This window comes from Triturus cristatus, chromosome 3_1, assembly GCF_964204655.1.
Source record: "Triturus cristatus chromosome 3_1, aTriCri1.1, whole genome shotgun sequence".
In the NCBI taxonomy this organism is placed as follows: Eukaryota; Metazoa; Chordata; class Amphibia; order Caudata; family Salamandridae; genus Triturus; species Triturus cristatus.
In genome coordinates this window covers 232,328,297-232,352,430 of record NC_140583.1, presented here as the reverse complement: position 1 = coordinate 232,352,430, position 24,134 = coordinate 232,328,297, and the positions used below count along the sequence as shown (strand labels likewise).

Sequence of the window (24,134 nt, the reverse complement as noted above, 5' to 3'; positions counted from 1 at the left end):
ACAATTCAACAGCAAACTCCGGGGGAGAACAAAGGTACTGCTACCCTTGCACATAACAGTATAAACATCTGTGGTACACAATGTTGCAAGCTGGGTCATAAAGGCAGAAGGTAAGTCACAGTTTTTAGATCCTTTCCTTGCAGTAGTCTTTGGTACTACCATATTTAAAGTTTCGGGATACAATTGCTTTAATCATAAATTAGGGAACATCGGTCTGAAAACAGGCCAAGATAATACCATCATTAGCATACTGCGACTACCTTCCAAATAGGGTCTGCGTTGGCTGAGGGCCCAATATAGAGGTGTGCCTTTTGTTTACAAAAGGCTAGTCTAATTAAATGCTTATAACGAAGCTAGGACTGAAGCTTGTCACGTCTTCGGTGATGCAAGTTTTCATATATGTATATTATGTGAAAGAACAGCCTGCTAGTTAGCCCACTGAAGAAAATCTGGAGTATGCCGCCCACTGATTGATTGTTTGGCATGAAGGTGCCAGCAAAGGCATCCAGAAGTACATATTTAGAAAGTGATTTGTGAATGAGTATTTTGAGGAATGAGCACTTTCTAAACTGATTTTACAGATCATTAAAGATTGATTGCATAAAAATCGAGTCCAAGCATTACTAGGTAAGGTTTAGCAGGATATGTCTATCCACGAATATGTGCAAGTTCTGTGAGGAATGACAGCAATTGATGATTAACTGCCTCAACCACTTGCTAGTTTACACTATACAAGGGGCTTGGGAAATGGTTGCCATCCTGGACCAGAATAAATTGTTGTCTACAATACGAAACAAGTGAGAAAAATCTCTTAGCCTATCAATTAATCAAGGCCATTTGTACAGCGCGCAGCTACCTCAGCTGAGGCGTCCCAGTACTCAAAGCAAGACTGAATCATAGACTGTCCAGCTTAAACTACGCTTGACTGAAGAGCCATGTTTTTAAGTCTTTCCTGAATCCCTGTTCTGTCTCGGCCGTGAGCTGTGAGTTCGAGCTTCGCCTATCCAAAAGTAAAGCAACTCTGATCTCATTAAATTACTTATAGCTACAAAAGCTCGTTTATGGAAAATTACAAATTAATATCTTAATGAATCAACGCTCATGACATAACTTTAAACACCGTTGCCTTCTTGAAAAATGGAGAGTAATGGAAAGTTAAAATAGGAACTTAGGTTATTTTACTGTAAAAAGAAGAGAGCTGGTCCCTAGGCTTCGTCTACTACACCACTGAGAAAACTGAAATCATGCTAAGCTCCTCCAATCCTGGGGCTAATACTGTCCGCTAATGCTAATAGATTTTTGTCAAACTCCTGGCATCATCCAATCATCCACAATAGCATGGCAATACCAAGCTCTAACACTTCCAAACCAGTGCAATCAATCAATCAAACATTTGTAGAGCGCACTGCTTACCAGTGAGGGTCTCAAGGCGCGGGGGGGGGGGCGGGAGGGGGAGGGGGAGGGGGAATTATGCTGCAACAGTCAGGTCTTGAGGAGTGTCCTAAAGGCCAGCAGGTCTTGGATCTGTCGTAGGCAGATGGGGAGGGTGTTCCAGGTTTTTGCGGCGAGGTGGGAGAACGATATGCCGCAGGCGGTAGCTCAACGGATGCGAGGGACGGTGGCGAGGTTAGCGGAGCGAAGCTGGTGAGTCGGTTGTAGAAGGTGAGTCGTTCGTTGAGGTATGTTGGTCTGGTGTTGTGGAGTGCTTTATGGGCGTGGGTGAGGAGCTCTAAGGTGATCCTCTTGTTGACGGGGAGCCAGTGCAGGTCTTTCAGGTAGGCTGTGATGTGGCTGTGGCAGGGGATGATGGCACACAAACCATATCACAGCCTTTGCTGGTCGTTCAGAACCACCCACAACACACAATCACAACAGGCCTAATATACTCGCAACACATGAAGGACATGCACCACTTAGCATTCCTATGTAACCATCTGTTTCAATATTGTTTTATACTGTTCCAAGTTTTTATTCACAACAATGTTCTGAGTCGCTATGCAATGCTATGCTATATACTAGACTATTGAGTAATTATGCCAATGGTGTGTTATTATGGGTAAACTGCTCACTTCCTCCACTAACTTCAATCTGGCCACTCTCAAACTATATACTCCACACAAGCTAAGCAATGAAATCTGCTCTCTCCTTGTGCAGCAATATCCTTAGCTTACATGGGCCTCAGCCTCCTGTAGCCTCCACCGCCTCATCTATTCCCAGAAGGTTTAGACTGGGTGGGATGCAGGCGAGGCCAATACAGTGAATTTTATCTACCCTGTTACCCTGTCGTCTGTCGCCTCCCCTCCAACACCCCACCCCGCTCCCACGATCTTATCTGTGCCAGCCACACCCGGTAGGATGTGGGTTCCACTTTTTGGCTTATTCTTACTCTTATTTCCTCCTCCATCGCTATACATGCTTAACTTCTAAGCTCTATTCATATATACGAAGGCTGAGTGATTGTTGTTAACTACACAGAGGTTTCTGCATTCTCTCACAAAGCTCAGTTAACTATACCTCACATACTGCAAGTGCTACATGCCCGGACATAACCATGCACCGCCATATTAGACCCTATGCAATATACCGCAAACTCCCCTCAGCTACACAAACAAAAATCCAAACGCTGGATACATTTACCCTTAAATAGAGCATGATGAAGCTACAATCGCATATACAAATCCTCAATCGCTCAAGGTCACAATCAATAACTCACATTCTCTGACCGCAGTGAGATTGATTTCACTCTTTCAGAATTATGGCCCATAGCACTTTAAAAGTTCTTTCCTCAATACAAAAGATATCAATCATCCAGTCAAGCGCAAAAAAAAAAAATCCAGATTATTGTGTCAAACTCAAACAAGACGTAATTCTACCATAGACCAAAATCGGTTCTTGAGAATGCAATACTATACACCATCACTAGTTACACAGCACATCCTTCTCCACCGACAACCAAGAAAAAGAACAGGTTATTGCCCTTATACGTAAAAGGACTCAGTTTTGGACAAACACCATGACAATGAAGGGAGATAGTTAATCACGAAAGTGAAGATCACCGCAACATTCTATATAACCAATATATATGCCTCCACAGCCAAAGAACCCCAGTTTTGGATCACCTTAAAAGATTATGTGAATTACCGAATGGCTCGGGCATAATATTTGCTGGACACGCAACTGCCCCTGGGACACCCTGTTGGACTAAAGCTCCTCATGTAACTCTTAGAAAAAGTGAGAGGGACCCTTTAAACACCCAAAGGACTATGGTTTAATCAAAAAGAAGCAGAGAATTGTCCTTTGGAGACTACTTCACCACCACTGTTTATTCTCAATCAATCAAAATTACATACATCCAATCTTGAGGGTTACTGTTCTGACCGAAAAAGCAGTGTGCTCACACGTAAAAGTATTTGTAATTCTATGTGGATTTATATAATGATGCTGCTGCTTTTGTATACAATGTATGCTGTATGACAACGTTTTTAACTTTGGGATACTTTTATCAATAAATTGTTTTTACAACTTTGATGTGTGAGCACACTGCTTTTTCGGTCAGAACTGTAACCCTCAAGATTGGATGTATGTAATTTTGATTGAGTATAAACATTGGTGGTGAAGTAGTCTCCAAAGGACAATTCTCTGCCCCTCATGTAACTACAGACCCAATAAATCTCAAACAAATGAGGAACCTATGAAAAAAGCACAGCCTAGATGGCATCTGGCATCATCACAACACCACAAGAAATGAATTTACCTGCTACTCACATCCTCATACTCTCTTTCCAGAACTGATTACATACTTACAAACAACATCTTTACAGCGACTCACTCAACACCGACCACCAAACCAGTAATAGTATCAGATCACGCATGTATCATCTTGGAACTACAATTATCCCATAATACCCCCAAAGAGAAACAATGGAGAATGAATGAGGTGGTACTACAGGACCAAACATTTAAAGGCACAATAGGGATAGTCATCAATAACTTTTTACATGAAAACAAAAATACAGAAATACACCAAGAAACCCTATGGGTTGCTATGAAAGCTATGAGAACTCAATAACATTATGTCTAACCAACAAACACTAATACAAGATTAAAATAACTAACTCTCCATTAACCAACCGGAAAATAACTTCATTAAATAAAGAAAACTAGAGCCCCTATACCAACTGAAATATGAATACAACAAAATTGCCACCTGGGTCCGGAAGAACAAAATTTTAAAATTTAAGAATTCAAAGTCATATAAAGCAGGCAAAACCGTTGCAAACTACTTAGCATATAAAAAAACAACAATACCCTCATCACTGAATTTGAGAATACATCGGGAGTAAATACCCATGAACCAACTACAAAGAAACATATAACCCAGGTGCCGCTCGTAGGCTGGGACATTGCTTGCTCTTAAATCTCCCACTCGCTGGGGTTGCCCTGGAGGTGCTGACCGGCTGCTGTTCACGAACGAGTATATCTTTTTAAAGGAACATTTTATTCTTGGGACTGCGAGGACCAGCGCGCCTTGCACATTCATCAGTTAGCGCACCTGGGTCCTCTTCCCAACTCCTCCTCTTGACTATTTAAACCATGCCCAGTCTCGCGTGAGCGGGACTCGTGCGGGGCGCAGACCGGGGCCAAGGGCGGGCCCATCTGAGCCCGTACAAAATCGTTAGAGAACGGAACGGGACCCCCCCCTAACATTTGCTGATTAAGGGCAGCCATTGGATTATAGCGGTTAAGGTACTGCCCTATTTTGCAATTCTCTGTGTATCTTGTGTACTGAGGCTATCAGTCTATTGTAAAACAATGGATAAATCTGCCAAAAGGGATGGCTCTATCATGCAATCGTCTGGGGGTGCCCCAATGGGAACATTAGATAATTTTTTGGTGCGAGTACAAACAGCGCTCGCTAAGGATATAGAACTAACTGAAAAAAGACTCATTGGACCCCCTCTGTGACAAAAGGTCCTCTCTGGGTAATATGGCCAACATAAGATCACCTCCGTGTTGTCAGATCGTTATGCCGGACCCGTTATGTTTAGCATCGTCTCTGGTGGAGGAGCGTAAAAATGATGAAATAATGATTGGTTCCTCACCAATGATTGAAACTCCGGGTGAAACTGCTGTTATTTCGAGTACTGACAATGTGGTCCCAAATTCAAAGCCTCTGACGAACATAAAGACCCGTTCTGCTAGTAACGCAAATCCGGGTCTTGCCCAACAGCAACTAGCTCCAACTTTTTTTAAAAAACGGAGGGGAACCCAACAGACTGCTGCCGGGAAAAAAACTAAGCTTGACTGTGCTTCTGCTTTGAGGAAAGACACAGTCCCATGCCCTAAGCCTATAATTGATGAAGAGAGGCCAAACCTATTGCTATCTCTGGGGAATAATACCATGGAAGATACAGACGTAACGTTCTGGAAAAAATTGGAAAGTATTATAAAAAATTTGTGTGAACCAATTTACGAAAGGTTGGGCTCCATAGAAAGTAGGCTTGTATGTATGGAACTTTCACTTGCCTCGGCTCAGCCACGGGTACGTAGACAGGGTTCCGGCCAGCAAAAAGGGTGTCCTAGTGTGACAGACCAATGCTCTGAGACTAAATCTTCTAATAGCAAATCAGCAAGTGGTATTGTGAATGATAACCTCTCCACTCCCCAGGAGACTCAAGTTATCCCAGTTGCTGACAACTTGTTAAATGCTGAACATCCCCCATCAAGTGATGTACCACATAGCTCTGGGGTTGGTAGAGGGAGAATTGACAAGCAATCTATATCTGCACAGCACCTACCACAAGCTTCGCCAGGTTTAATTGATATACATCTTCCTTCCGAAGCAGGCCCTTATGTGGTGGTTCTAACTGGGGTACCTCCCCTGACGAATGGAGCAAGGGAATCATATAGGGACCTAAAGAACAAATGTATATACTGGCTTAACGCTAAGCGACCATTGCCGGCCCATGTGTGCGCTGAAATTTTGTTCGCTAGAAGAGTTAATTGGGTGGGCAGGAGACCTAAGTTGATAAAGGGGGATTGCGTCATTATTAACTTTAGGGATAGACGCTGTGTGGAACACATTTGTTCTTGGCCCCAAGATGATCCCTCATCCCTAATATGTACTATGCCACTGTCCTATTTTTACGCTCCCATATCTTTGCCCTCAGGTGGGCCTATACGAATGGTATTCTTAATAAATGGAGGCACTTCCGAGGACATAAGGTCCATTAATAGATTTGATGTGCTATCTGGGTTAGCGGATTGCGATTGACAGAATGGGGGATGTGGTTATACTAACCACGAAAAGGCTTATGCAATTCAAGGGATAGAGGAGGGTTTAGAGCAAGGAGTGTTGCTCCAAGTAGATTGTAATAGTGGTGATAACGGGTCTTTTTCCCCCAAGAAATACTGTTAGGTAGTGAGGTTAATCTGTTTTCCCTGCATGGTGTTGCCATTCCCCCTATACCAATTATTGGGAGTGCCGAAGGGGCAATCAATGCTGTTGGCTATATATCGTTTTTATCTTGGAATGTGGCGGGTCTGGGATCTAAACTATCATCACCCCTCTGGTCAGATTTTGTTAGTAAGCATGATATTTGTCTCTTTCAGGAGGCATGGTCAACAGAGCCAGTATTCATGTTGGGCTACCTCAATTTTTTTGTCCCTGCAGAGAAAAGGTCCAAAGGCCGGGCAGTAGGAGGTCTGGTCATTTGGATCAAACAGAGCTTGGAATGTATTATCCAATCTATTCCGACCTCGAATAATGACATTCTGGGAACTAGGTTGATTTTCCCACTAACTTTCAAAATTGATATATATAATGTGTATGCCAGGGGCTTACCAGGTGGGAAAAAATCGGAGGTGGTATCAGCACTAGACTCTCTTGTTGAAACCAGACCTATCGATGTACTCCCACTGATTGCGGGAGATTTTAATACGACTTTTGAGCCGCTAGGGCCTCATGACTTGCTTCTAACAGAGGAAGAGGACCTAAGATGGGGTGTCCCACAGCTAGAGGCAAAGCCAGTAAGAAAATGGACTGAGGCGGCCTTACATTTGAAAGGGCTCTGCTTGGGCAACCAATTGAGGGCAGCTAATGGCAGAACTGTATCAGACAGGATGTGTAGCAAAACCTATGACAATGGTATCAGGGCAAGCATCATAGACTACCTTTTGGTACACCTGAGGATGTGGTGTACTCTAGTGGATATGGTGGTCAAGCCTCGGATTGAAAGTGATCACGATCCACTAGTCGCTACTTTTAACTTGGGTTTGGGAGATAGAACGAGCCGAGCGCACGAAATGATAGGACCAGCAGCAGCTATATCTAATGACGAACGTCATCTTAAGTGGCATAATGTAGCAGAGCATCCTGATCTCTTAGACAGTATTGTTTCGGATGTCTAAGAGGCGCTGACATCAATAATGGCTGGGGGCATAAATAATCTACCTCTAGCAGTAACCGAGAAAATTCACGAAAATGTATTTGTTAAACTCAAATCTTATGTTTGTAGACCTTCTTTAGGAAATCAGGTACCTAGAAGAAAACAGGAGGAATGGTATAATGCCTCCTGCAAACAAGCCCGTGGAGACCTGGGTGTTGCTCCTAAATCAAAAGATCCAAATAAGATTAAAGCAGCATGTAATACCTATAGAAGGGTTCAATGGAAAGCAAAAAAGGAATGGGAAGAGAGTGAGTGGCAGGACCTTAAGGCAGCATGTATCGATAAAAATCAGAAAAAGTTCTGGGACATTTTCAAATGGAAGAGGGGCGAAATTACTGATAACCCGCACAACCACGTTCCCCAGAACTCTTGGGCTGAATTTTTCAAGCCACAATACGCAAAAGGCGCTGAGGAAGTCACTACGTCTTGTCAGGACAATGTATTTTATAACAATCCTGCTTTTAGTCTTGAGGAGGTAGATAGGGCGTTGGACACGGTAACACAAGGACGAGCACCTGGCATGGATTGCATCCCTGCTGATGTTTTCTTGAATGATAGGCAAAGATGGCGGTCATACATTACTCACTTAGTCAATGCTATAGCACAGGGAATGGCCATTCCCCAATCCTGGAAAGGTGCTGAAATCGTCCCTATATACAAAATAGGGGATAAATCGCTGGCTAGTAACTACAGGCCAATTAGCTTGATTGATGCTATGCAAAAAATCATGGGCCGGCTGGTGTTGGGCAAGATCCAGACCTGGATGGAGGCTAGTAATGTTCTGAGTCCTCTCCAGGCTGGGTTTCGTCCTAAAACCAGCACCATAGACCAGGTTTTCAGGTTTATAGTCCTCTATTGGAGGACAGTAGTCCTGGAAAAAGGGGTTTTGTACGCAGTGTTTGTTGACCTGCGGGCAGAATTTGGTCTAGTTCCGCGTGGCAAGCTGTGGCAAGTACTGGAGGGGTTGGGGATGGCACCGGAGTGGTTGTCATTAGTGGTCCGTTTACAAGAGGACAACTTTGCCAGGGTCGGGTGGGGACGGCAGGGCGAGGTTACGGAATCCTTCCCCGTTGAGCGAGGAGTACGGCAGGGTTGTGTTTTGGCACCTACCATGTTCTCGCTCTTCGTGAACGGGGTGGCTGAGTTCCTCTCCCGGGTCCCCTTGGATGCCCCGGCTATGGCTGGTTCTCGTGTTCCAGTCCTCATGTTTGCGGACGACACTTTGCTGATTTCTAAAACCCCGAGTGGCCTCCAGCTCACCCTCTGGCGCTTCGAGGAGTTCTGCTTGCTTCGTGGCCTGGAAATAAATGTTGCTAAGACCAAGTTCATGGTCCTTAATGGCCCCAAACCATGCAGGTCTTACAAACCCTTTAAAGGAGTAATCCTTATGAACGGCTCTCCTTTGGAGCAGGTTGATGCGTTCACTTATCTGGGAGTCACGTTACAGAAGAACATGGGTTGGAAAAGCCAAATAGATTTGTCTATATTGAAGTTCCAACAGCAGACAGGATTCCTTTTAAAAAGATTTAAAATCTCGCAGACACAACCAATTGGCCCACTTCTCGAAATTTATTCAATGAAGATTCGTAGCTCGTCCCTATATGGGTCTGAGTTATGGGGGTTTGGTAATAACACAAAACGGTTGAATGTCATGGAGAGCGAGTTTATCCGGAAAGTTGTTGGAGTCCCACAAAGTACTCCCTTGCTACCTCTTTTTTGGGACCTTGGTCTGAAAACCTTACAGGATACAGCTAATCTGCGCCCACTGCTGTATTGGCGCAGAGTGTGGACAACTGTGGAGCTTAAGCATTAGTCTAACACCTCACATCGATGACGCGTTTCAGGCAACGAGTGCCCTTGTTCAAATGAGATATATATATATATATATATATATGTCCAGAATATGGTTAAAATACCATGGATTTAGTTTTACCATTATTTCGTACAGTGGTCACCATTCAATAATAACCATAAATTGACTGGCGGCAAAATCCCCAGCTAAAGATCACTAGATACTGGACATAATTATCTGTCACACTTCTTGTTTTGTTTTACCATGTTGGTCTCTTTTTGTATGCTCACTTTCTTCCTTATGCAAGGTCCCTATTTTTTATTCCACTAATATAGTGCGGAAGAGTTGCTTGCATTATTGTGTGTTTCTACTTGGAAAACATGTTTAATTACAACTGGAACAGACTTCACTCTAAGATACACAAAACATCAAGAAAAGCCACTAATCGCCTGTGTCCAAATGGGTATGGTTGATCTTCTTTGTAATTGTTGGCAGGTGTTTTTATTTACTGTATAGGCTAGGCTGCAAAGTTGGGGAAGAAGCCGATAATGCGTGACCAGAATCTTAGAACTGTTCCAGCTAGTACCAAGAGGAGGCGCTAAACCTTAAGACGCATTGGTGCTGTGCAGTTGAAATTATGTGCAGTTCGCATTGCAAGTAGTGGGCATATTCAAACAGCAAACACTTAGTTGATGAACTGCTTCTGTACGAGTGAACTAAACATTGCTTGAGAGTGAAAACTTATATTTAACTGCAATGCCCATTTAATTATTCTGCAAACCTAAAGACCTTTTTGACGTCACTTCACGCTCAGAAAGCGGCTGATTCATCAAAGAAAAGGAGGAAATCGCTGGTAGACAGTTGCTGAAACAATTGCTAGTTAATTGACTAAAATAAAGCAAACAACGTAACCAAAACCTCATAGAGGAACCAAATGTTCCACTGGCCCAACTGTTTTCTTATTAATTTAATACAGGAAAAAAAAAAAATGAACATTGATGCAGGCATCAACGAGCAGCCAGTTTTTGATTGAAGAGAAAAAACCCTTGGGCAGGCAAAGGAAGACGGTTTATAGGGATGGACTGGTTCATCATTTGTAGACGTACTTTTCATGATGCAACCACAGCTTTGACTGGTTTTCAACAATCTCCCGGCACACTGGGGCACTTTTCACAGGGTGTAAAGCAGGTTAAAAAACGAACATGTAGCATTTTCACACAAACACTTCTAAGCTTCCACACCAAGTCTAATGACAAGAAAAGAAATACTGCGAATGAAAAAGACGAGTACCTGCAGAATTTGCCTGGTTTTAACTTGCATTTCTTATCCTCTGGCTGGTTGGCATCATAGCAGCATTCATCCTTACACTGGTCGCTGTAGCCACAGTCGCACTGTTCTCCTAGCTCCACCAGTCCATTACCACAAATAGGCTGGCCAGATTCTAGGATGAAAGACAAAAACACCTCCGCTCAATCACCAGGCAACAACCATCAGAGGTCTGCATCCTGATCGGGTCCTACATGGAGGAGCAGCAGGAATTCAAGGCGCCCATTACCAAAGCTATGCACGCAAATGTCCAGTTAATGTATCACAATGGCAGTCGAATAAATACATTAAAATGTGAAATGTCAAACACCTTTGTTCTCAGACTGCAGTGATTGGCTAAAGAGACACAAACAGTCATGTTACTTCACTTGAGTGCTCTGCGGTTTCACAATCAAGCATTTCTAATGATAAACGCTATACTGCGAAGCCCCATTCACCTGGTCAAAGGGCAGAACCACAGCAACAATCAGTGGGCATGCATGCCTGTGTTGGCAGAGATGAGGGGGCTGGTTCCAGCAGCATTATTCACCTAAAACTGTCAGTTACTAAAAGCTGTTGATTGCCCTTCTCCTCGTTATCTGCTCTATACCTACAGGGTGGGCAACTGACAGCTATTAATGTAATAAAGGATGTGTGATGTCTACGATGGATTTATGATGTGCTTATAGTGATGATGTACAGTGGACACCAAATGGCACATACATTCAATTTAAGCACTGATGCGCTGAAGATAGAGTATTTAGGCAGGTTATAGTAAATTTGCCCGATTACACTACACGTTTTATATCCAATTGTCAATGGAATAATTTGGGAATTAGTTTGGTTTCGTTTTCTTCCACACAAGCAAAATATTTCATAACCACTTAGTCCTTTCACAGGTTTTAGGTAAAGACTCACTATTAATTATGAAGTTAACGGAGTTCCAAAATACGCCCCTATCAACCCATCTTAAATGAGTGGATTTCCGTCTGTTATCCCTCCACTTACGAACCTGGAGAACTGAGGGTGCATGTTATCCGTCCATTACAGCAATGTCCTTCCAGTGCAACACAACAGAGGTGTGGGTTAGCGCTCCTAGCTAGGCCAGCAGGGTTAGCTGTGATATGGGTACCTGAGTGCATGCTAGTGCTGAGCATCCTGTTGAAGAAAGGGACACTTGTTCATCTGGGCGAAAAACACCCACTGGGGAGGTTTCTTCAGCCCAGTAACCGAGAGCTGGGACTCTGAAACAGGCATCCATGCCACGGATTTAACCTTCCCAGGAAAGGAAAGAAAAAAAAAAAGAAAGAAAGAAAGAAAGAAAGAAAGAAAGAAAGAAAGAAAGAAAGAAAGAAAGAAAGAAAGAAAGAAAAAAATCGATGAACTGTCGGCATTTAACAGATTAGCTACTGGGTGTCAGAGGCGAATATAAGCGATACTAGGAAGGTTTTAGCTTTAACTAATTTTTTGACCAAAAGCCAAGTCTCGCTTTAGCAGATGTTGACTTCACGCATGGCCACTGTTTATTATTTTGAGAAAGTAGGAGTTTCATACTACAGACTCATTTCTATACCCTCTCAGGTACTTTTCAGGACTTCAAGAAGAGGCGTATTTAACTTAAACAGTTGATTACTAATTTATCTAAAAGGCACTTTGCAAATAGTTTCTTTTGCAAAAAGCAATCCCCGCTTATTGTTTTTTTAATCTCTACCATCTCGACACCTGATTTCATTACTTGCATTCTGGGGATATTCGATACGTGCTCTGAAAGTGGGTGAAATACAAGGCATCATCATTCTTGAAAATATCCATCTGTTCAATAATATTTGAATCCTCATGTAGGATTATAGAATACCCTTTCCAATTAAATAACTTCATAGCTGACAACACCTGTGCGGTCGCATTCAAACAAGATTAGGCCTTTATTTAAGCAGAGTTCCAAGCATATGCCTTCATTAAAGGGAGTTTTCTGGCCCAGACATATATCCGTTGATCTGGCCAGATCTGAGGCGGCTCCGATGAGCCACTCGTCGATTTACAGTTTAAATCGACAGGTTGGCAGCGGATGGGAATTTTAATATCGGATTAGCCCAAGAGGTTTAAGGTTTGTTGAGCAATCTCATTCACCAGACTCCAGTCCTTTACGTCATACACTAAAATTGGGTACTCAAGTTTACTGCACGGGCACTGGGTTCACATTCGGGCGTCCACAGTGGGAGAGGATGCCAGTGTTACTGTGTTCTTTCCATTTCAGTCGAACTTACCCTAGAAGTGACCAAAAAAGGTCCACTTTATGGCAGAGCAGAAGGCAGTAAAGCTTAATCAAAATCTTGCAACGTGGCCCGGAACATCCACTGACTGCTCGCTTTGCCTCTTCTGGTCTGTGGATTAGGGGTATTGACCAAGACTACCCAAGGAAGACCCACTGTGCTGGCATGATAGGCGCAATGGAAGGCGCGCCAAAAATGGAAACGCATCACACATCTAGAGTACCCATTATAAACACGCTTGACTCATTCGAACATCTACCCATCCGAGAACTCATCACTGGGGTCACAGCCACCACCTTCAGCTTGAACATCAGCATGGATGGCTAATCTTGCCACAGCAATATAATGTTTGTCGGCTCTGGGAGCATCCAGAACAAGTGTCCCGGTTTCCACCTATAGACCTGATACTATTATTACAATATTCTAAGCCAGGTTTGTCTGTAAATGTGTCAACCCATCGTCCTGCGGGTGCTTCGTGAGGACAACCAAAACGCTGCTGCATTAGAAAGGAATCGTCAAAAACTGATCCATCATCTGTTATTACTCCAGGGCAAATACATTACATTCCTAATATATATGTCCCTTCGCAGCTCAAAACGGTTACTAACACAATTGAAAAAGCATTGTTTTTCTCCAAAACAGCAGCATCGCTTGTCCTAAAAAATATGTATGTAATTAAATTTGGAAGTATAGAGAAGTGAAAGTGTTTGGAAACAGCGCATCTCGGAAATGAATTTCCATCAATAGCTATTAATCTTTTTGATGTTTTATGTAAGCTTCATGGACTGTATACATACCCACAAAACAGCTATTCCTCTTCTTCTCGAGAACTTGGCTTATATTCCGGATACTGCAGATGGAGAACTTGTTGTTATTGAGTTTGTCCCCAGATGTAGCTCGGGCGTACATGATATAATTGCCGTTTTCCTTGTGGCCCAGGTTCTTAGATTCTCCAGGGGTGCAATCAATGCCAGAATCGTGCTACAAACGAGTAAAAACGATAGTTGCATTAATATAAAGAGCAAATTAAAGAGCAATTCTGTTACCCAAAGATTACAAGCCTGATACTTGTATTTTTTAACAACAACCGGAAGAAAAAAACACTACTTCGGGGACTTCTATGTATGTCCCATTGTACAAATGTCATGAGAACTTCATTGCGACCAAGACAAACCTCTGGCAATTAATAACAGTTAAAGAAAATCACATACCAGTAGATACATATATTTAATCATTGCAGGATTAGGGATTAGTCATTAAAAACATAAAACACTGTAAATTGCCTAGAGAATACTCCAAGGTGTTACCCCAATGCAGGATTTATACCAGCGAGGACTGCCATTCTGGTCGGCGCCCAGCATGCCATGTTAGACCAGGGATCAGAGCTTCCTGGCATCCGAAGATGCAGGAAAGTCAATTCTGAGGTTGATAATGGTAGACTGTGGATGACTATTACACTCTAAGCACACCTGTATATAAAAGAGTAAGGCAGGACTTCCAGACACAGTCTACGGTGAATAAGAAACTAAACTGCAGAGGGGACCAGCTAACTCAGCATCTCACTCAACGTAGAGGAAGAGACCAGCCTGGAGCCCTCTGATATAGGATTTGTTGGCCTGAAGTCTGCTGCGACCTGTAGGTGCTAGATAAGAAATGGAGGTGGGGTAAAGTCACTCTATAAAAAACATATCTCCTCTCTAGCTGATAATGCCTTGGATGGCTTTAACTAGCGGCGCACAACCTTCATGATAACTGGACAGAGCTCTAGTCCCTCACCTTTCAACACTGAGGCACAGCAACACAAGGACCTTCAGGTGGCATCAGCAAGGATCCAAATACCTATGTCTGTGGGGCTCACTTGGGCAAAAGAACCTGGCTACATCAGACCATTCGAAGCAAGGGCCACCAAGAGATGGGCAATTTTTGGGTCAGACTACACATCAAGGGGTTGGCCCTCCCACGCCACACTTCACTGAAGGTTAATGGAACATAAACAGAACAAGATGTCCTTTGAGAAAGAGGCCTGAAGTTGCCAGAGTGCCTCAGATATTCAAAAGAGTTTTTTTCTCATACGAGAACATTCATTACAAATTTCACATGAATTGCAAGAACTGCAGCGATCGGCATACACTGCTGAACCTTTAGCACACTCTGGCAAATGTTCGGGCTATGATTGAGGAGACCAGAACTTCCAATATTCAGGGTACACCCAATTACCTTGAAGACTAGTTGAACAACCAGCATTTACCATCCTAAGACTAAATGCGCTGTGTTGCCAGGAAGGAAAAAGATACCATTGTCAAAACAGATTAAAAACTAGGTGAGTCTGCAATTCAGAAGCAGGTTCCAACTAGAAGATTACGTTTGAAGGCACTTGCACAGTTTTTAACAAATGGCAAGTTTCCTCCTCTCGTGTTTTCACCAAGATAGGGCGAGGTAGGGGTTGCTGGTCCTGTTACTACAATCAAACCAGAGCTTTAAAGGATAAAGAGGAGCAGCCAACTAGAGGCAACTCTAACGGCAGTCAACCACTTATTTATGTCCAGATACCGAGGTTTCATATCGCCAGGATGAAGGGTGTCCTTCAAAGATATAAATGGGTCCTGTTTAATATTCGCCAGTAGAAGCAGACTTAACCGGGAGCCGAAAAAGACATTTCCTGCACAACTGGGAGACGGCATCTTCAGAACCGAGGCCTCGCCAAGGAATTCCATCAAGAGTTCTACCGGTCTCTAATTCAAGTAGCATCAGCGTTCCCCAAGTGTGCAACGGGGAGTGTTTTAACTCATGGCAATGTAAGGGATCTATTGTACTGTGGGTAGCCATCAACGGGAGGTGGCACTCCACTCGAAATACGTGTGGAGAGGGATCTTCGTGCTATTTCTGTAGATGTAGTACAAGTGGTGAATTTCCTTTCGGTGTGGGTGAGAGGCAAAGTATACATTCTCTCAACTGGGAATAAATGAAGGCCCCAAATGTGTGAACATCCTGCGTTATGCAAACTATTTTGTGGTAATTGGCAGGTATTCATTCCCTGGTACTCAAACGCAGTGTCTTATATGATCGAAAAAGTTAAAGACTATCAAACGGGACCTCATCTGGATTTCATGTTGCAGCTAGTTTTAAATTGTGATGTGCCTCAAGGTTTATGAGGTGGCAAAAAGAGAGGTGAGGTCAGGATGGAACAGTCTGTTGCGCATTCCATAAACTGACCCAATTCCCCTCTTTTCCCTCACCTTGGCTTAGTCCATTAGGGATAGAATGCAGAATCTAAGGGTATTCGTGCATTTTGTTTGTAGTACATCCTGAGTTGTGATAATGTGTTAAAAGGCATTCAAAGGTGCAGCAAAAATGTAAACACATTTGAAACCTGCATATTGGCTAGTGTTATGTTAATCCAATGATCCAAGTGCACTCAGGGGTAGCTGTACCTTAAACTTCTGTACTTAAATACTATGATACTTTATTCTTCTATACAACACTGATTTTTTCCATTAAAGCATTTAAGAAAGTTTGGATTTACATTACTGTAACTTAATACTAGAGGAAGCAACCATTCTTCAAACGTTTAATTCATTGTACTAGAGTAACTAGATCCTTTTTTATATATTGCTTGAGCGAGGAAACACTGTCCCAAACTAACACTGCACAAGACGAATTTGACCCTCTGCTTTTAGAAGTATAATCATACAGCAGATGTAAAAAAAAAAAAAAAAAAAAAAAAAAAAGGGATAGTTTAGATGATTCTGATGGTCAGACAGAAGCTCATTTGATAATTGAACATCTTCTGTCTGCATCTTAAATTACCATCTAATGTTCTTCGGCGATATGATTACAAAACCACAGATACTACTGAACGCAGTGACACTGCAAAATCCATCACATAAATTTCCATAGAACAATCTCCTTCCTAACTTGCGTAAAGTGAAAAGTATTAATTTAAGACCAGAGACTATATTCTTCCACCTATTCGTTGTCATGATAAATCTCGCCAGCCTCCGGCGCAAATCAGACACATCGATGTCTTCTGTTTTGATTAAACCAGGCTATTGCAAATTTGTTCCTAGCGTCCTCGCTATATGCATCTACAGACTAACCTGAACTAGGCTCCCCTTGATGGATGGCAGGAAGGCTTTCAACCGCAAATGTATGGTCTACAAGCCCAGCAAGTTAAAGTGGAGGCAGGTCTCCACTGGAGACCAGGATGCTCTGCTCGCCGCCGCTCCCACATAACCCTCTGTCTCTACTGTCAGCTCTGGGTGGGGTAGGGAGAAGAGTCTGCCCTAGGTTCAACTGTGGTCAAGCAGCCAACACTGCAGATCTTTTTCATATTCCCTTGTTGCCGAGTCCACTTATGCAGATGCCGCTGCAAAGTCCACATTTGGTATGGTGCTGAGCAGGATGCAGGAGGCCAATAGGCCAAAACGCCTTACAGCCATACTCACTGGAACCCAGAACCGAGGAAGAAACATGATTATCATAGCCAGAGTGTCCTGGACCCGCTGACCCAGAGCAAAGGCTGAAAGAGCACAGTACCCAGAAAAACTACGCAAAGCAGCTAGGTGTAATTAGGCAAGTTGCTCGTGAACCCCAGCGATGTAATGAGATTTGTTGTTGTCTAACTGAAGTGAGCCCGCCCTCAGCAGCCAGTTATTGAGGTAGGGGAAAACTAGTACTTCCTACCGCCAAAACTATACTGCGACCACCGACATCACCTTCATGAACTACCAGAGGGGCACTGGCGAGGCAGAAAGAAAGCACTGCAAACTAAAAACGCTTGTGGCCCACCCTGAACCGCAGGTAACACATTGTGGGTCTGAAAGACTAATATGGAATTAGGCATTCGTCAAGTCCACTGCTACCATTCACTCTCCTGGATCTAGGGAAGAATGGACCTGGGCAAGTGTGAGCGTCCTGAATTTGTGTTTCCGCAGGAAGAAACGGATAGGTCAAAGATCTAAAATAGGGCGAAGGGTTCCGCCCTTTTTTTGCCACTAGAAAATGGAAATTACTTGAAGTCCAGGCCTTGGAGGCGTGGACCCTCTCTATTGCTCTTTTCTGCAAAAGAACCTGGATTGCCTACAGAAAACAAACAAGTGGTCTTCAGAAAGCCATTCTGATGAGAAAAGAAGTTGTTAGGCAGAACAAAAGAAACGGCAGGGCTTAATCTCATTAGACTAAATGAAAGACCCACCAGTTAGATGTTAGGGCTTGCCACCTGTGTAGAAAATTCAAGGTTTGGCCATGTGCTGCTAAGTGTAAATTGAAGAGGTTTGCAGGCATGCAAAGACAAAGGGGAAAATATATCCATGAGAGACATCTGAACGTCACCGGAAAAGCCAGTGGACCTCATCCTCGCACAGCGCCAGAGCAACAAGCTAGTGCAGAACGCTCTGTCTAAAAAGTCAGTCGTGTCCGCCCGGACAGGATAATGTACTTGGCTGCATCCTGGCTATCTTTAATCGTCTGTGGCAAATTTCTGCGAAGATTTTCTGGGACAGCTGGTGAGATTTTAGCAACTGTGTCCCTTAATGATTTGGAGGATAGAAAGTAGGAAAATAATTGGAGTTAACCCTGCTAGTGCATACTTGTATTTGCGGGTTCTTTGGAGTAGAGTGCGGCATTAGGAAGGCAGGGTCAGCCGAGCAGGTCTGTGACAATATGCCACCTGTCTGATTATAGGTTGGAAAGAGCAGGGTTTAGTCCAAGTGCCCATGAGGCTGTTGGTCAGAGCATTGGTTAACAGCAGTAGCGCCTTTGATGAGGAGAGTTCTGGCCTGTACCACTTTCGCAAGAACGTTGGTTTTCACCTCCATAGAAGGCAGCTTAAGATCTAAGACTTCAGCCACATGTCTAATGACCATGGCGAGGCAAACAAATGTCTGCAGATTGACTGGGAGCACACACCAGTCCTGTGTCAGGTGAAGTATCCAGCGAAGAGGCCTCTTGTAGGTGCAAATAAAAACTGTCACCATCTTATTGTGAGGAGAATGTGTCACATGATTACCATCATTACAAAAAGCTGGTTGGCTCCGGTCAGACTCTGACCTGAACAGTTGTTGGTGGAGCACTGCTATTAGGCAAAGGCAATCTCTTAGAATCAGAGTGTATGAGGGCCAGACAAGTAGGAACTGAGCTGTTTTAGCAGTGGTGCTACATTTGGGATCCGACCTAGTAACATGCAGCAAGTGTAGGGCAGCAAATATTTTTGTGGGTTTAAGTGTGCATCAAAACAGCCTATACTTTCTCCATTCTGTAGTGCAAAAAAAACCATTGTATTACTTACCCTGTAAGCATCCGTTCTTAGCATGTAAAGCTAAGTGAATCTACAGCTCTACATAACAAGAACAGATGCTTACAGGGTAAGTAACAATCTGTTTGAGGCATGTGTGCTGTAGATACACATGCTTTGCATAGATTGTATAGCAGTAATCTCCGAAAGAGGTGGCTAACCAGTGGGTGTTGCAGTTGTTTGAAAAAGGGTTTTTACCACTGCTTGTACTAAATTAGCTTGTTGACATGCTAATACATCCACAAAATAATGTTTTGTAAATCTGTGTGGGGTGGACCATGTAGCTGCTTTACATATGTCAGCTATGGAAATGTTACCTAAAAAGGCGATAGATGCTCCTATTTTGCGCATAAAATGTGCTCTAGGAGGTATAGTTAAAGTACATTCTTTTAGCTTTGATATAGCAAGTTTGAATACATTTAATAATCCATCTAGAAATACCGGATTTAGAGCTGGGATTTCCTTTATGAGGTGTAGCAAATGCAACAAACAAATTGTTTTGTTTTACTAACGTAATTTGTTCTATCAATGTAGTATAATAGTGGTCTTTTGACATCAAGTGTTTGTAGAGCCCTTTCTGCTACCGATTCAGGTTGAGGGAAGAACACAGGTAACAAATGAGTCATTAATGTGAAACACAAACGACTTGTACGAAGAAACACTATCTTTATGAAGTTGAAAGAAAGGTTCTTTTAAGGGGAATTTCTGTAGCTCACCAACACATCTTCATGAAGTGATAGCAATTAGAAAGACAACCTTCCATGAAAGGAATTGTAATGCACAATTGGCTAATGGCTCAAAAGGTGAACTCATACGCCTTGTGAGAACGATGTTAAGGTTCCAGATAGGTGCTGGTGGTACTCTGGGTGGTATTATTCTCTTAAAGCCTTCCATAAAAGCTTAATTTACTGGAACTTTGAATAAGGATAAATTACTTTTGTAGATATGCAGCTACTGCTGCAAGGTGTAGTCAAATGGATGTGTAGGCTAAGCCAACTTGTTGTAGATGCATAAGATAAATAATATTCTGTATTGATGCATCTAGCGGATCAATAGTGTTATTTTTACAATATAACAAACCTTTTCCACTTTGCTGCATAACATGCTCTAGTGGTAGGTGTTCTTGCTCCCTTAAGAATGGTCAGACAATCTAGTGGTAGATTTAGGTATCCAAACTCTGACTTTGAGAGCCAGATCACAAGGTTGAGCTCCTTGGGGTTTGGATGTCTGATTTCTCCACAGTACTGTGTGAGAAGGTTGAAAGTGAGGTGTCGTTTTTGGTGTGGAAATACTGACAGTTCTAGGAGTGTGATGAACCACGGTTGACGAGCCCATGTGGGAGCTACTAGAATCAGTGTGAATGAAGTCTGAGTTTCCGAACTAGAAATGGAAGGAGAGGGAGAGGCGGAAAAGCGTAGGCAAATATTCCCGACCAGTTCATTCAATCAATCACAATACTTTATTCAGTATAAAGAAAATACCATAAAAGTACAAATAAAATACATCATAGTTAAAAAAGACAATAACAGTTCAACCAATAAAAATGATGCATATTCAATTCATCCGCGAGTAAGAAGCCCTCCCCTCATCAAATTCCTTCATGAGGCCATTGCGGGACTGACATCACGGGCCACCTGTGTTCACCCAATGCCCTTAGTTGTTCTGAGCCTGACCGCTGCCCTTAAAAATTTACAGTACAAAACAGAGTCAATGCGTCTGTGGACAATTTTAAAAACAGGGCCACCCTTGCATGTTTAAATCTAGCTTTCTTTAAAATATTTTTTTAAAAAGAGGCTCCTAGGTTGTAAATAAAAGGGACATAATAAAACAAAGTGAAGGGTATCCTGTGGAGACCGATGGTCGCAGCCACACGGACCCTTCATCTCTGTAGACAGCGTGTAACCTGCCGTGTTCGCTATATATATGGTGCAAAAGATTAAGCCTAAACCGTGCCATTAACCCCTTCGCCGCGGCACGAATTCCGCCGCGGCGCTGGGGGGGTGCGGGGTGAGCACGGCGCTGCCATGCTCATGACGGAACCACGCCGTCATGAGTCACAATCGAGCTGTGCTCATGACGGCGTGGTTCCGTCATGACTCCGCCCACTTGCATTGATCGCCCGCACAGGCGGGGAATCAGTGCCACGTGGGCGGAGCGGCCGCCAACGGCCGCAGCATGACGGAACCACTCCGTCATGAGCAAACGGCGCCCGTGGCTCATGACGGAGTGGTTCTGTCATGAGCAGGGAACGGGTTAAAAATCTATCATGGGCATTATGGAAATAAAACAAATAAGGCTCAATACCCACGCATGTTTTGGTCAAGAGATAGTCTCTCACTGTCAGCTTAATCAGCTCCCTATCTTCCCTAATTGTTGTGACATGCTTAAGAAACCGGTCCTTAACCATGGCCTTACCATGCATAGATATTTTTGCAGGATTAGTGAAGAGATTTGCGCATCCTATTCCTTCTAGGGTCTCCTTCACATACTTAAGCCATGGGATTTTCAGCCCCCGGTCGCGGGCAAGGCAGTCTACTATGACCTGCCTACTAAATGTGGCCTCTGTGTTTGCCCAAATTTTAGCCCAGCAGACTAAGGGTTTAACTCCCAACCTATCCCGAATGTAACAAACGCCAAGTTCTTCGTGGAAGTTCATTCATAAGGCATTGCCTTTAGATATTGGTGTGGGAATCTGGATGTGCAGTTCAGAAATTTGAGTTCTCTGCTGTGGCAAAGAAGTCTATTTCTGTGAATCCCCATTTCTGGAACTATGGTAACAGAACCTGAGGATGAAGTGCCCATTTGTGTACTTGTTGCCGCATCCTGCTGAGGGGGTCGGCAAATTGGTTGTGCATTCCTGGAAGGTGTTCTGCCAGAAGATGAATTTTGCGATGCATTGCCCAACGCCAAATGGTCTGAGAGAGCCGTGACAACTGTAGAGTGCGTGTGCTCTCCCCCCCCCACCCCCCAGGGTTTTTGTACGTAGTACATGGCAGTCATTTTGTCCGTCCATACTAGGACAACTTTCCCTATAAGGTGAGGCTGAAAAGCATCTAGTGCTAGATAAACAGCTCGAAGCTCCAAGTAACTGATGTGGAGACTTCTGCGTTTGGTGCCCCATAAACCTTGAATTGTCAGATGCTGGAGATGGGCAGCCCAACCTGTGAGAGAGGAGTCTGCTGTTAGTACGATTTGTGGAATCGGGTCGATGAAACACCACCCTTGTGTGGCTATCTACCAACACTAGATCTGTTAATTGACCATGTAATTGATTCCACTGACGTGCTAAGCATTGCTGTAGAGGACGCATCTGTAATCTTGTGTGAGGCACTATTGCAATGCATTATGCCATCATTCCTAACGGATGCATGAAAGTCTTCACTGGTAGGTATTGGTCGTTTTGAAACTGTTGTAATAAAGTTAGAAAGTTTTTCATTCTGGCTGCACTGGGAGAGGCTAGAGCTGTAAGTGTTTAGCGTTGCTCTCAGATATGTTTGCAGTTGTGAGAGTTGAAGATGGGACTTTTGTGCATGGACTGTAAATCCCAATTTATGGAGAAGGTTTATGGTAGCTTGAGTGTGTTGCAAACACATTCTTTGTGTGTTGGCTTTGATGAGCCAATCATCCAGATATGGGAAGACATGAATTTGTTGTCTTTTTAGATGAGCTGCTATACTGCTAGACATTTTGTGAATACTCAGGGTGCAGGTGTCACTCCGAATGGGAGTAGTTTGAATTGATCATTATTTACCACTATCACAAATCCAAGTTATTTGCGATGTGCTGGGTGGATAAGAATATGGAAGCAGGCGTCTTGTAAGTCTAGTGTGGACATAAAGTAGTCTTGTTGTAGAAGTGGAAGCACTTGTTGAAGGGTAACCATATGGAAGTGTTCTGACAGTTTGTATAGGTTTAACAGTGAGATCTAAGATTGGTTGTAGAGACCTGCCCTTCTTGGGGATTAGGAAGTACAGTGAGTAAACTCCTGATCATTGATGTTCTAATGGAACTGGTTCTATAGCTCATTTTGTTAGAAGAGCCTGGACTTATTTGAGAAGCCTTTGGTGTTGTAGCGAGAGTTTATGAATGCAAGGTGGAATATTGGGAGGATGTACCTCTACCTCTCCTTTAAAAGTTGTTCCCTCTATATCCACCCTTGTAGAATCCTCTAGAGGGGAGTGATAGTGTTTGTGTCTTGTATGAAGATGCGGCCGCATCCGAGGTGTTAGTTTTGGGGGCCTCCTCAGCAAAAGGAACCTCTGGTAGAAGGAGATTGAAGTGCTCCTATAGACTTTGCTACTTCGGTATCTTTTTAGGTCTCGCGAAGACTATTGTAAGGGGGTTTTGAAAGTGCTCCCAAAAAGCGGATTGCATGGCTAGCACGCGCACAATCACGCGCATCGTGCCGCCATGCAATCCGTTTGGCAGCGCACTTCAAAGGGTCCGCTCCCCCGCCTGGAATGCGCTCCCCCATCAAGCGCGCGCGCCACGCTCCGCCGGGCTTGTTTTTCTCTTCCTACGCTAAGGCATTAGCAACAGAACACCGTTATTACAAACGCAGAGCAGGGTGGATGTCCACAGCGCTCTGATCTCCCCCCATTACATTCTTGCGGTTCCGGTTTGTTGCAGCCATTGATAAACATCAATCAGAAAAGGTCCCGGGGTTAAATCTATGTTGCTTTGCATTTATTTCCCGCGCCCCGCCCCCGCTCTGCTTTTAAGGAGAAATCTACACATCTTGATCTAGTTTGATTCCTCTGGTGCCATTCGCAGCACAGCGAGCCATTGCCATGCACGGGGGCCACTGCGCTTGTTATGATGGCATTTTTAAGCTTTTTCTGCAATGCTGCGAACTGTTCTGTTTGGGATGTAACTCTGAAATTAGCAGAACCAGATCGAAAACTGGTCTGAGCATTCGAGGTATGACAGCAAAGATGCGTAACCAAATATACTTTTAAAAGTAATTGACTCTTAATAAAAGAAACTGAAACAAAAATAATAAATCTTCATTTCGAAATGGGCTCAAA

The 24,134-nt window shown here is 43.5% G+C and overlaps 1 protein-coding gene across 1 annotated transcript in view; it reads right to left on the bottom strand.

Moving 5' to 3' along the window:
* Positions 1 to 24,134, bottom strand: part of ADAM10 (ADAM metallopeptidase domain 10) — a 508,880-nt gene that overhangs the window by 57,879 nt on the left and 426,867 nt on the right. The window contains exons 10-11 of the mRNA XM_085643752.1: positions 13,613 to 13,796; positions 10,531 to 10,681 (exon numbers count right to left, since the gene is read on the bottom strand). Of these exons, the coding sequence (XP_085499878.1) occupies positions 10,531 to 10,681; positions 13,613 to 13,796 (335 nt within the window). The remainder of the gene's footprint in view (positions 1 to 10,530; positions 10,682 to 13,612; positions 13,797 to 24,134) is intronic.